We start from the raw sequence: 14535 nt of genomic DNA, 5'->3' as shown, positions 1-14535 counted from the left end.
ACTTGCTGGAGCAATGAAGCATGCTTCATTCTAAATGCACATTCCTCTCCACAGCTGTCCGCCTCATTAATGTGTTTTTTTTATGGGGATGTTTTCAATGCGCAATGATTATGACATTCCCTGAACAATCAATAGCATTCCATAAAGGCTGTGCACCTACAGTATGCTTGTTGCACATCTGTCACTTAACAACACTTACAAAATGTTTACCCTCACGCAAAAATGTTCCCTCGATAGTGACCTCAGGATTAATCGCTGAATTCCCTTAAGGTAAAATCATTGTGTTTGTACTGCAATAGTCTCCAGTGTCAGCATCCATATATGGTCAAAAATATTGAACTTAGCTTGGCCTTATTTAAAGTTTTATTGAGTCTCATTGAAGTCTGAAAAAAACAATCTTCTGCAAATTTCCTTTATCTATCACCTTCGTACAAAGCAAACAAAGAATTAGAAAGAGAGTCGATACAATGACCAGGTCAAAATGAAGTGGGAACAAATTATGTTCTATACATGATGATGAGATCAAATATTTTGTTTGAGGTTAAAGTGCCAAAAGATTGTTTTCTATAAAAGGCTAAAATACAAGTCATAAATAAAGGACAACTCCATGATATAAAAAAGTAGAAAAAAGAAACAATGTTTTGGCCATTAAGCCTTCTTCAGGAATAAAATACAAGTTTAAGCATACAAAACAATTGTACTATCAAGCAAAAAAACATTTTGAGATGATAATTATAGAAAATGATGCAATCAGCACTGATCTTCACTTCCTTTCTCTTTATTGGCGTTTTCCTGTTATATGCAGAACTGTCTTATTTCTCAATCTGACGGTAATTGTTAAAGTAGGGCTGTCAAGAGTGTCTGACTGTAATCAGTGAGGTTGTGTGGGAAGGGTACCTGGTTCCCCTGATTTGAAAGTCAGGTCTATTGTGGTGGGTAGATATTCCTTGCATGAAAGTTAATTCAAATGTGAGATACACAGGGGATTGCACAAAGACGATACTGTATGTCTCTGTTATGACCCCAAGTGTCTATGGATAAAGGGGTGCAACATTTAGGATAATTTTTGGAAGCAGGTGGGTTCTGGTGAGGGACTAGGAAGCGTGATGACAAATGTGGGTGCAAAAGTGATGATTTTAAGTTCAATAAGTGACTGGTAAGACACGATAACACACAGGGGTAAGGAACTAGAGTGGTGCCAAAGAAAAGAAAATAACAAACAAAATGGAGCTGGCTATGAAAGTGAGGGAAAGCTAACCTGACTACAAAAGAAAACCCGAAACACACGGTCTTCGGCGTCTTCAACACCCTAGCTAACCTCCACTGACTACCCAAAACCATACAAGACAAACGGCACTCACCCGTACTAAACTAGTGTGACTAATACAAGAATTAACTTCGTGTGTGCAAAATGTACCCAACAACCTGAACTAACTCTATACACAAAACTTTACACAAATACATGAGTGAACTATGAATACAAACGAGAGTAGACAAGTAACGGGGTACAAAAGAACACAAAGGTTGATACAATAACAAGTTTGGGCAAGGTAATGGCGAAACAAGGATAACACAAACAAACGAAAGTACAAAGAGACGAACAGAAACCAACAAAACAACAAAGCCAAAGCTATATGAAAACACACCCACACAAAGCAAAACAACAAACCAACAAAACCAAAGCAAAACCAGAAACGAAGAGAAAACAAAAGCCGAGAGGGACCGAAGTCAAACGAAAGGCCTCTTCCTTCTGAAAACCTCCATGTTTTATACTGAATAAGATGAGTTGTGATTGGTCGAGAAGCTAATTGAAGATGATGTCATACGGAAACAGTGGTGTAATGGTGGGCCAATGGGGGAGGGAGAACAATCGAAGTCAGAAGTGTGGAACATAACAACTAAAACACACACAGACCACACACTGGGACGTAACAGCCTCATCTGTGCATCAGGCAAGAACTGATCCTACAGTAACTGGAAGTAAGTTCTGAAGTAAAATTCAGAAAGTGTTGTTAATGTAATCAACAATACAAATATTGGATAGGAAAAACAACTGCAATAATAGGTTTGCATGTATACTGATTTGGAGGAGGCAAGAAAAACCTATGCTCAACAAATGTGTGAAGAGACAGATAAAATTTGCAACATACATCTTGTGACGCAATTGGACACATCATCGGTGATGTATCCTGGGGTCATCAGGTGTTTTGGGTTTTTCAACATCAGACACCCTCACCATGGTGACCTGAATGAGGTTGATCAGACCCCAACTCGTGTCTGAACAGCACTACCCTGATCCCACGGGTCACTTCTCCTCATCAACAGCCGTCTTGATGCTTTTTCTACCAGCTCACTGGCGGCTCTGATGGCCCTGCCTGTCAAATGCTGAGCAAGGAACACTGGAGACACAGGGACTAAATAGGAAATGGGAACAAGACACACTGGAAGGACATGAATAATCACATGGAACTAGGAACAGGAAAGAAGTGGAGCGCCTCTAGGGTTGGATGTCGACCAAACACGTACCACACTTTGAATAAGATGCACAGGACAAGGGGTGGAAAAACCTCATTTAACTGTCAGGAAACCTCTGGGAGTCCACAGCTGAGAGCTACCCCCTCCTCCTCCTACTCCAAGGTATACAATAAACTTTATTAACATGTGGTGGAGGGAGCCGGAAGTTTCTTGTGGACTGTGACACTGCCCCTCTAACCCCCCGTGACGCCCAGCACGTTGCAGGAGCTATTCAAGGATTTCCCATGAAACACCTATAGCCCACCTCCATGGACATGCCCCTTGCCCTCCAGCCCTTCGAATGGCTCTGCTCCACCAAGTTTTTTTTAGTGTACAATGAACTTAACAAATACTGTTACGCATTTTGCGAAGCACTTGGACGCATCATCAGTGATGTTGGGTGTTCCGGGTCTTTTAACATCAGAAGCCCTCGCTAAGGCGACCCGACTGAGATTGATCTGACCCTGGCCTGCATCCATGTAGCACTACCCTGAAGCCAGGGGCCACTTCTCCTGATCCACAGCCATCACTATGCTTTTTTTTCCACCGCCTCATTGGCAGCTCTGATGGCCTTCCTCCTCTGATCACCTGTGATGCCCAACACGCTGTAAAATCTATTTGGGGATTTCCCCACAAAGCCCCTGTAGGCCACCTCAATGGATATGCCCCTTGCCCTCCAGCCCTTTGAACAGCTCTGTTTCTGAGCCTACTGTGTCAGAAACAGGTGTTTTTCCTGAAAACCTTTTCCTTTGTTGCCCAGATAATGGCCAGCCTGTGACCCAGGTTCATTCCTGCTAGGCAGGAATGAACCTGTGCAGGTAATAACCTGTGCAATAATCACTGTGCAGCCCTATCTCCAGAGCAGGGCTGGATTTTGGTATTCGTAGGCCCTAGGCACTTTCACTGAAAATGTGCAAAAAGAGGGGGAAACACCAACTGAATTATGTCAATCGAACTATTCTAATGCTAAACCACGTGATTCATGGAGTGAGTCGAGCAACCATCACTCCGATACTTCTGGTATCCGCTAGATAGTGTATGATTATCGATTTGGAGCACCTAGAGTCGATCTCAAGCATGTTGTTTCAGCTTGTTTTTTGTTAGTGACAAGTGTTTCCCTCCTTCGTAGGTCCGAAATTTTTAACCCCCTGGTAACATTAATCCCCAGGCTGCAACTACTTGATACTGAATTCTAGTGTGCAAATTCAAGATCTGTGGATGGTTTTCAGTAACCTTCTGAAACGCTTCTTCCTGGAAATCATTCAGGTCATCCCTTAAGGAACTGTCCAGTTCACACATCCACAAATCCATTCGACACTTTTTGAAAATATGAATGCATTTGGAGTTGCTGCTGCTCATAGGAACTAAGATATATGATATCTTTAAGCAATTAACCGAGAGATGAATGTCAAAAAAAGAAGTGAAACAGCATTGCAACTACTTTTCAAAGAAACTTGCTTAAGTTTTTTTTTCCTGTTGAAATAGTATTTCTAAAAACTGTAAAAAGATGTTTTTCTAAATGGCAAAAATGATCAAAGAAAGTGAGAACAGATTTGATGATTTGATTACAATTACAAAAATGTTTGATGTGTGCATTGCCTTTGAGTATGTGGATCGACAGCCAATAAGACATCGATAGAGTCTATATACAGTATACAATACATATTCAGCACGGAGTATTGTGCAATGTTGAGTATTATAAAATAGTGGTAGAAATAAAAGATTAAGGGACAGTTTGAGTTCTAAATACAAAGCAAACAACCAACACAAAACAAAATGAAGTAGGCATCCCTAAAACAGGAAACTTGGAAGAAAATCTGCTGCCCGTTAAAACTATTGCTTCAAGTTTGGTGTACACAATTTTTACTGAATTGCTGAAATGGATAAAACCCATATGACATAGAATTGACTTCTAGATTTTCCAAACTCAAGCTGGTCAGACGTCTTCCTCAGGTACAACAGAAGAACAGCACAAGGGAGGCAGTATTTATAACTGTGTGTATAATGTGCTGAATCCTATCGAGTCGCCCTTTAATGAAAGCTGTCTGACTGTGCTGTGTAATCCAATCATGTTCAGCAGGCTGACAAGGAACTGAGTGGAATGTGGTATTACACAAACGGCAGACCCTGCAGATGGTGTTTAGAAAAAATGAGAGAGGAAAAATATGGAGAAAGAAAGACAGAGGTTCTCGGAAGTGGATGAGGTCAAGAAATCAAGTGAAAAAGAGACTGAAAAATTACAATAAGGGATGAAGAGGAGATATTGCAAAAGTCAGATTTTTGGCAATATGGCTATAATGCCCATCATGAAAAGAAGAGATCTTTGCCGATCACCAACATTTAGATTTTCCCAAATTCACCAAAAATCCTGCTGACAGGCTAGGCACAACAAGGAAGAACTTACAAAAAATTGCCAAAGAAGGAACTGCCTGACTTTGTGCACATTTTTGTTGTTGTTTCTTTTCTTGGCTGTGCATGTCAGTGACCTAACAGTCTTGTTTTCTTGTTCTCTGTTTTATATCAACACTAAGACCTTTAATATATGCTACTGAAAAGCTTGATGTTACGATGAATGAATATGAATGAACATTTGGGAAGGCTGCATGAAGAATGAAGGGATTTTATTTTGGTTGTGAAGGCACAGGAGTTTCAGACACAGCACACAGAGTCATCAGATCCAGCAGTGTGGGGTTGATGGGCTTAATTATGGCTCCAGGAGACCACCCTCTCCCTTTATGTCGTTTAAAGGGTGCTCTCAACAAAACAGAGGATGGCTTGTAAAGACACACTAAAAGGGGTGTGTGCAAGGTACAGTAATTTAATTAGTCCAGATTAGCAGAGCTATAATACCTCTACATCATTCTGCAAATTAACATACAAATGATAGGAGGTTCATGTAAAAGTAATTTAGAGAGGTTCATGTGACTTGAGATGGGGCCCATGAGTGAAACTGGAATAAAGTGCCTAAACAACAGGTTCCCTCTCCAAGGCCACCTTACCTCCTTCATGACCTCTGCTTTGTCCAGTGCATTCCAAGAGCATTTGCTTAGCAACCTAGATATTAGCCTGATTCTTCAACCCTTATCTTTCCAGCACACCACGGGGAGCTTCATGGGGAGCTTCAGAACTGTCTCCCCCTCTCAAGCCTGTCTTTCTCTCCGAGCCACACAGTCGATCTGACCTCTTCTTTTCTTTTGACTGCAGTGAGAGTAAAGACAATTGTGCACACAATTAATTTACATGTTGATCTGGCTTTCTGGTGATCCTGCAGGCTTCTGGTTCTCAGTCCAAGTCTTGCTTACCCGGCGGTCTATGTCGTCCTTGTTCCTTTTCTAATTCCGGTCCTGCTTCCTGATTATTCTGCCAGCTACATCGTCCCTTCTGCAACCACCTCCCACTCAATCAAGGAGCCTGTATGAAGCGCACAGATGATCTTCTTGCTCAAAACGCTGGGAGCTACGGTACCTTTCATCCGGCCATATCTTAACGCAAATCAAAACTTCCTTTCCCTTCTTCATTACGGTACACTTCTTCTAGTGAATCCTGCACACCCGGTAAGGCTGGAGACTAGTCACATTGGCACATACAGTATGAGGATGACCCGTTTTAAAATGAGGAAAGAACCTAGCATAACATCTAGTACATCCTCACAGCAATAGATTGCAAAAGATTAAAAACTTAGTTGCAAATGCACGGTGAAAAGATAAATTAATGGACAAATTAGGGTGAATGTGTGGGTACCACAAAGTTTAAAACGTACCGTCTCACTTTTATTGAGCACACTTGGGCCAGCAATCCCACACCTGGAACGAGCCACATGTTAAAGAAAGCAATAGCTGCCCCCGCAGGTGAACATAGGGCACTACAGGAGCTCCAGTACCATTTTAAGGAGATCTGGATCCACATCCCACAACAAAACTGTTTTAATAGCAGGATTACTGTGTGTTTGTTTTCAAAGAGCTTTCATGTTATTTACAACTGTAGGTATTTCCTAGCCAGATGTATGCTTTCCTAACCAGAATGTTTCTACCTGTCTGATATATAAGATTTCTGTGACTGCAATGTCACTATCACTGTAGTCTGATCTCATCAGATGTCAGAAGCTAAGGCAGGCTGGAGCACCCTTTCCTCTGGACCTCTGGACCAGAATTTGCAAACCATACAGTAGCTTGTTCAACCAAGGTCCTTACTACTCATCCAAACTGCAGTGTAAGAGTAGGGGTGTTATCTTTGACAACCTGGGTCAATTACATGTCCGCGTTTGTGCGGAAGTGGTTTTTCATTTCCCTATCCGATCAGCCGCTGGCTCATATGGGCTACCACTCTTCAGCCATGTCCTGCACATCAGTGGTGGATGAAGGCAGTCCCACCCTAGACATGAAAGTGCCCTGGGATTCTTTGAAAATAAAAGCACTATTCAGTAGTCGAGAATTATTCTTGCGTTCATATCAGCTACTTGGCAAGTGACGCACTGTAATTGCCACTGATTTATTCCAATGAGCCTTATATTTGCTACTGTATTGTGTAACAGTTCCTCCTTGAAAAGGACGAATCCCTACAAAGGGTTTAGCACCTATGAGAGTCTACAGTTCTGGTTTGTTCCCTAACAGCATGACTAAATAGCGCAGAAAATCACCATCACGTTGCCTTTGTCATTTGTAATTAAAACTGGAAAGAGCTCAAAGTATTGTCACATACAGGCAGTATGCATATATACCGTAAATAAACATTTAAAAAATAAACGTTTTATTGGGTCTACTGAATATAATGGTTGGACCAAAACTTAATTAATCTCTAAGCAGCACATATCAGTTGGTAAAAGAGAGAAACGAGACACCTTGAGCATCTTAAAAATAGACCCAAGATGTATTAGAAATAATCTAGTTGTATATAACTTGAAAGGAGTACTACTTAGCTAGCTTGTAGAACATCACACTAAACAGTTACTTAACAGTTATTTAAGTTACTTACGTTTTTAAGCATCAGTTTGTGTTTTCTTTCTTTGATGTCTAGTTTTGCAGTTTTTTTTGTCATGTTCACATCATAACTTAAAACATAAGTTATGTTATGTTAACTTAAAACATTTTTAAACATTTAAAAAAAAGTCAAAGTGAAACATAAGTTATAGGTTTTGTATTTTTATTCTGTAAAATCGTTAACATTAAAATTGTGTGGTATGCTATTCAAAGCCAGGAGTCACAACAGTACATCTCAACAACATCATACAATGGATTTAATAAAATATATAGAATACATTTACTTGCATAGAAATGTTTTATAACAATATTTACAATTCTTTATAGGGCAAATAAATATTAAAAAATAAACATATATATATATATATTGACAAGGCATGAATGAAACAATACACTTAAAAATAATATTTTAAGACCAGCTCAAGTACAAGTAAGTACAGTATGATAGCTTATAAAAAATCCAATCAATATTTTACAGATTTTACATAAGAAAGATTAGAAATGAGAGGAAGACATTCAGCACATCTGGCCCATTCAGGTGTTTGTACCACGATTTGTTCCATGTCTTGTATATTTTACTGCTCTTAAACAGCAGTGGTCTGTCAGTGACTTGCCAGTGTTTTAGAAGCTGACAGTCCTGCAATCATTAACGCAGACCAGCTGTGCCTTACAGAGCAGAATGTTTCAACTCTGTGCCTGCACGTGATTTGTGCACACTGTGCGGCCTGAGGGCGGATGACTGTTTTTTAATGTCTCTTCCACCGTTTTCTGTCTGAAGACTTCAGAACTACAGGCTGAAAAGCCGAAAAGGAAAAAAAGCCCGTATATATTTTAAAGCAGAAGCGATGTGCAATTGATGCAGTTATTTTCCTAACTTAAGCATTTCTATGAGATACAATGTGTGCATTTCTATGTGATACAATTTGTATGTACTATGTATATATACAAACGACAATTTGAATATAAGACATTTCAACAACTCAACTATCTCAGAAAATGTAGAACACTGTCTCAGACATCCCCGGTATAAAAAATCCAGATGTTTACACCGCTATAGTATTGCAGCGCTCCGCCCACCAGTGATGATTTTCCTGGACCCTTCCTTGGTATTTTCCCTTTCTCCCCTAAGAAAGCTCATTCCCCCCCATCTATAAAAAAGACGGGGTGGTGTACCCCTCCCCTTGCACGAACCTGTTATTAGAGGCAATAAAAGCTTCAAGCTCTGCCGACCAGTTCTCTCCCTCTACACACACCTATACAGCTTATTAAAAAAAGGATAGCCCGCTACAGTACCCAGAGCTCATTCCCAATTCTTAAAAAACGGGCCATGTGATTCAACGTACAGGCAACAGTTACTTTTTCATCATGGCCTTGATCACAACTTTGACCCAGGGGGCAGTCGGCTCCACGCAGATACGCTTGCCAGTCTTCAGAGTAGCGCTGTAAATTAAAAAACAAAACAAAAGGACACATCAGAGAAAGTTAAAAACCGGTTTCTGAAGCTTACCTGAGGGGTGGACCTGTCATGGCACGATATTTGACAACTGATACTTGACTACGGGTAAAAAAACACCTGTATTTTTTCACACTGAAGTAACAGCTGCAGGTACTGTAGCTATCTGAATGTATTTATTGATTGTCTTACGAACTCTTAATGATCAGAATAAAGATGCGCTTACATGATTTCGGCATTTTTGCAGTGAGGTCCGCTGGGAAAGAGCTCCACATTTTCAATATGTTTTGGATGGATGAACCGACTTTCCTTCTTTCCGATGCACTGACAGCGGAGCTCCATAGGGACGCTTTTCCCTGTGGACACACAATACATTGTGAAATTAATAAACATCTATACTGCCGCATTTAAAAAAAATGCATTTTCTAAAATGAAAGATCTTAGCGTACTTTATCATGCGAACTGAATTACAATGTTTAGCATGATGATGTGATCACTAACACATCTTTCCTTTTCAGAAAACAATCTTACTGTACCTTCCAGGAGCGTAGCTAAAGCCAGGCACATGATAAGCACGCTGACTGAAAGTTTGCCACTCATTGTGCTTTGAAAAAGTGAAAATCTTGTAGCTTGGGTTAAGGTACACGGTCGTGTGTTCATTTGAATGTACCGCTGCTTCAGACCAGCAACACTTTTATAACCCTGTCCTGGATCTGACTCAGCAGGCATGACGCAATGGGAATTTCTTCGGTTTTGGTAGAAAGATTTAAGACCTTTCGCTGCTCTGCAGATATTTTCATTCATTGTCAGAATTTCTCCACAGAAAAAAAATATAGATACTGCGAACAAAATAAATTATATCAGTCATCATTAAGTGCATGTATTTGAAAAACGGCATCAGAAATGAAAGCATTAATTTGCTGGTTTAATTAATTTAACAGCGTTTATTTTAAAAAGTTGGGAACTCTGTTTACCACGTCTGTTTATAAACCAAATATACGCTGGTCGTTATATTTATTTAAACATTCAGAAAGGCATACCAAAATACATCTAAGAATTAGTGTAAACTGTTCCCATAAAATGTATTACCCTGCTCAAGAAAAGCAGAAATGAGGGAAGTTTTGCTGTAATTAAAACGGCAAATGTTTAGATCTTTCCCGCTTCATGGGTGCGCAGATTAAACAAACAGGCTCCTTTGACGGAAAACCATAAAGTACAGTTTATACAAATAATTACCATCCTTGAAGCACTTCCTTACATGAAAGGTGTTCGTTACTTTGTACTTTGTCCTTCGTTGAAGTTTAATTTTTAGAACTCATAAATGAACATTGAAAATATAAAAAAAACATTCCAAATGCATATAGGTAATTTATTTAGTTACAAAAGAATCACACTACTCCGCTATAGACATTTTACTTCAGACTGCTAAACAGAAACTACTGTATAAAGCACAGATAATTACCATTAATTAGTTGAACTGATGCATACTCACTCTGAAGTGGGTTTAAATCAATGGTCACCTGCCCTCATACAGTAGCTAACTCTGGTTCAGGTGATGACACATCAACATTACATGAGTTCTTGGGGTCCATAAATAACAGGACTTACATCAGTGTACATAGTTATTAGTCTGTTATTATTTCATACAACTGTGTGTTCTATGAAACAGAGACACTCCCCACTGAGACCTGATGTGCTGAGCATACTGGGAGCATACTGGTGCACTCTGGCTGCCGTCAAATCATCCAGGTGGGCGCTGCACACTGGTGGTGGAGGGGAGTCCCCATTACCTGTAAATCACTTTGAGTGGAGTGTTCCAGAAAAGTGTGAAGGTATTATGACATCATGGACGAGTAGCAAGTCAGGTGAGTTTCAGGTGACTTTGATCTCACAAAGAATACTGGGGGATACACCTGATTCAACACTACAACAGTATAAAACAGGAGACTCAAAGGTGTCTTTTTGTTAGAAGACACATGCAGTGTCACTAAGGCCAAGAGTTGTTGATTCTCTGGGTCTTTTTCATGTTTTATTGGCATGCTACATGTTTTCCCCTGTCACATGTGTGCCCTTGAGTAGTCTTTTGTTTTATTTATAGGCTACCTATTTAACATGTGACCAATAACCATATGTCCTTTACCAGTGACATTTGATTGACTATGTCTTTGTCAGTGCCCAGAATCACAAACATAACATAATTGCAGAATAACTCTGTCAATGAAATCTCTCCATGATATATTTATTATTATGTCACTGCTGTTTCCACAACACAACTCTGCCAACATCTAATGAGATAGAAAGCATCATGCATGTTGAAATAACAAAGCAACAGAATATGATAGAATTCCTAATGAATTTGTTAAACATTGTGGAGTGTAACTAATTTAACACAGCAATGTCAAATAAGAAAATACAATAAAAATAAATCTAGATTTATGCCTTAGATCACTTTTCTTTAAAACTTTAAAACCATTAGAAAAAATCTCCGGGGCTTCTCTGCATCTGTGTCTTGTTTATTTCCAATGAACTGTTCTGTTCATTATCTTAATCTTTCCAAGATTCAATTTTTACTGTACAAGGTTTCTTGAGTCACACAGCTTTACATCCATGGCCAAGAAGGGACTGTAAGTGAAGTAAAAGTGAAATCTGTTTTTCTTCTGACTCCTGCTGTAATTCCAGCATTTCTATAGTAGTCATTTCCACAAATCGGATTAGACTGATGGGTCCATTTCCAGTGTGATTATCAGAAAGAGCAGTTGCTGATGTATATTTTCCCTGCACAGGAAAAAGATAGAATTTGAATTCTTCTCTTTGGAGTGAGAAAAGTAGCTGAGACAAAGCCTCACAGATTGATGTTTGCCATGAAAACAATTCCTTTGAGTATTACTCTCCACATGCAGTACTGTAATCTCTGGTTTTCCCAAGCAGATTTTGAGTTAGCCTCTCTATTGAAAATGGCAGTGTTCTATATTCAGTACGGAATCTGGAATTAAGGACACCTTGCCCTGTACTATGCCAGTCCTTATTTTTTATAGAAGTGCAGTAATAACATCAAAGATCATTTGCTTCCATTTCTATTTGATAGAGGCATGCCATATATTTCTTAAAATATTTTTTTGCAATTTATATTTTAGTTTTGAGTCCTTACACTTTGAATTAATAGATATATAATAATAATAACTAATTCTAATATTTTGAACTAAATGTTTAGTTCTAAATATTTTTAACTTAAAATATTAGGTTTTTACACATTTTTCAAAGAACATGCAAATAATTACTTCAGCTAAAAGGGAATTTTCCACTGTTCCTAACCTTTTATGTATTGTACGTAACAAGTGACCAAATATTTCTGCGCAACAGTATAAAACAGGTGACTCAAAGGTGTCTTTTTGTTAGAAGACACACTGTACCAGTCCATATCATCACACATTCCTACTAACTGGTTTAAGCAACACAACAGTTAGTGTAACCTCAAGATCTGCTGATGTTGTCCGCCCCATGGTTTATCAAGAGAAATATCTGATGTCCAAAAATGGGTATTGATCATATTTCTGCAAATACTTTACAGGTATGCTAATTATTTCACACTGACCGTGTGCTGCAGTCATTTTGTGTTGATACACAGATTTCTTCCTCCTTCTCATTTTCTTACTGAGATTCAGAAATGTTTGAAGACTGGCAGCAAATAAATGAGACACACAACTTTAGCCTGTAGTCGACTGAAGGGTACTTTTAGCTTTTGTTAGAAAACAGAATTGGCTCTTCAAATTATATTTTTATCTGCCCGGTCCAAATTCTTTTTAAGTGTATATGTTTGTGTTCATCATCGACCCATCTATGCAGAATTCAAGCTGTCAGCTTCTTCACTATTGGTGATTTTCTGCATATTAAGAAGCAGCTCCACAAAAGGATTTGATTAAAACAAAGACACTGATTAGAACCATGTTACTGTGTGGAGACTCAAATTACAGATGGAAGGATGTAGTACTTCGTACAGCCCTCCATGTCAAGCAACTGAGATTTAAGTGTATTTTAAACTTCAGGTTAGCATCACACTTGGTTTCATATATCCTGTATTAGTTTAAAGAAATAGTACAAACAGTCAATTTAAAACAGCCATGTTTTTACATTATTAATTTTTTTTATTGATTTTTAACATTATATAGAAAAAAACATTTCATACAAAGCTGCAAACAAACAAATAAATAAACTATAAATATATAAATAAACATAAACATCTTTAATTTAAATTAGAAAAGGGAAATTTAAATTGGTTTGAGAAAGTAAAAAAAGCATTTTAATATTAAATATTTAATTTGACATCTAGTTTCAGTAAATCTGGAAAAAAAATTAAAGCTTCAAGTTTTAAAGTTAAAACATTTAAACAGTAGCCATAAGTACAGGTCTTATTAAGTGGGAAGATGATCACTACCTTCATAGACTGAAGGTAACAGGCTTAAAAATATCTGACACAGACCAGCTGTGTTTTACAATTGGAATGTCCATACATGTTTAACATCCAGTGTGAGCTACAAAACAGTAATAATATTAAAATTATTATTAAATAAGACATATATTTTTTCATGTCCTTCATTTAATCTCCTGAGTCTGAATACAAGCTGTCCTCTCTGCATTTCTTCAAGAAGTCCTCAGAGCTTTTGGCTGAAACACAAAATAAACATTACACATTACATTTTCTTCTGTACTGTATGTGGCAAGATATATGTTTTTCAATGTCAAAACATTTGTATGAATAAACTGTAACACATATTTCTTAAATAATGTAGTCCAAGATAAAAAGCTTACTTTTCCATGATGGCCTTGATTAGGATCTTGACCCAGGGGGCAGTGGGCTCCAAGCAGATTTTCTTGCCTGTCTTCATGGTAGCGCTGTGAATGTACAGAGCAGACAAAACCCATTTAAGCGTTTAATCACGGATTTTAAGTGGACCCCTCCACAACGCACTTTTTGTCTAGATAATGTAAACATAGAGGATTAAAAATAGTAGTGTGATTAGAATAATGATAAATTAATTCAGAATGGAGATGCGCTTACATGACTTCAGCATTCCCACAGTGCGGACCGCTGGGAAAGAGCTCCACGTTCTGGATCCGTTTGGGGTGGATGAACCGGCTTTCCTTATTGATACACTGACAACGCAGCTCCGTCCCCAGGCTTTTCAGTGCCATCCCTATGAATTAATATCACAATTAATAACAATCATTTAAGTTAAAAAAACACATTTCTTCACATTGCTCGTTAAAACTTTTAAATTGTCATTGAATTGTCAGAAAACAATCTTACCTTCTGTAAGAGCGGCACAAGTCAGGCAGATAAAAATCACACAGGTTATAGTTTTGCCGTTCATGGTTTTGTCTTGATGTGAAACTTCTGTAGTGCGACTCAAGGCTCTTTGTTCCTGACTCTGTCTGGTTTGAATCGACCGCTGCTCTGAGCTCTGAGCATTCAGGGCTTTTAAAGTCGCATTCTGGAAGTGACTCATCCAACATTGTGCAATGGGAATTTTTCAGTAAGCTAGATGAGTTTCTTTCCAAAATTATTTATCATGCATATTTAGTATTAAGTTTTAT

At 38.5% G+C, this 14535-nt stretch overlaps 1 protein-coding gene across 1 annotated transcript; it reads right to left on the bottom strand.

Moving 5' to 3' along the window:
• Window positions 1-7636: 7636 nt before the first annotated feature.
• LOC148677626 (uncharacterized) lies at window positions 7637-14418 on the bottom strand. Its single transcript, XM_088622836.1, has 6 exons — window positions 14249-14418; window positions 14000-14135; window positions 13750-13833; window positions 9480-9727; window positions 9170-9299; window positions 7637-8930 (listed from the first exon to the last, which is right to left on the bottom strand). Exons 1-6 carry the CDS (start codon window positions 14310-14312, stop codon window positions 8843-8845), a joined length of 750 nt encoding a protein of 249 aa, XP_088478962.1. The 5' UTR covers window positions 14313-14418; the 3' UTR covers window positions 7637-8842.
• Between the last annotated feature and the right edge of the window lie 117 nt (window positions 14419-14535).

The sequence above is a fragment of the Lepisosteus platostomus genome, chromosome 1 (assembly GCF_059453375.1).
Source record: "Lepisosteus platostomus isolate fLepPlt1 chromosome 1, fLepPlt1.hap1, whole genome shotgun sequence".
NCBI classification, from domain to species: domain Eukaryota; kingdom Metazoa; phylum Chordata; class Actinopteri; order Semionotiformes; family Lepisosteidae; genus Lepisosteus; species Lepisosteus platostomus.
The sequence above is the reverse complement of the archived record's forward strand: the minus strand, read 5'-3'. Positions and strand labels throughout refer to the sequence as shown.

Excerpts from the sequence above, each read along its gene's own strand:
- LOC148677626 (XM_088622836.1), bottom strand. The coding sequence starts at position 14,312 with ATGAACGGCAAAACTATAACCTGTGTGATTTTTATCTGCCTGACTTGT. Across the intron at positions 14,136-14,248 it reads TTGTGCCGCTCTTACAGAAG|GGATGGCACTGAAAAGCCTG; the intron begins GTAAGATTGTTT and ends ATTAATTCATAG. Across the intron at positions 13,834-13,999 it reads TGTGGGAATGCTGAAGTCAT|CGCTACCATGAAGACAGGCA; the intron begins GTAAGCGCATCT and ends GTACATTCACAG.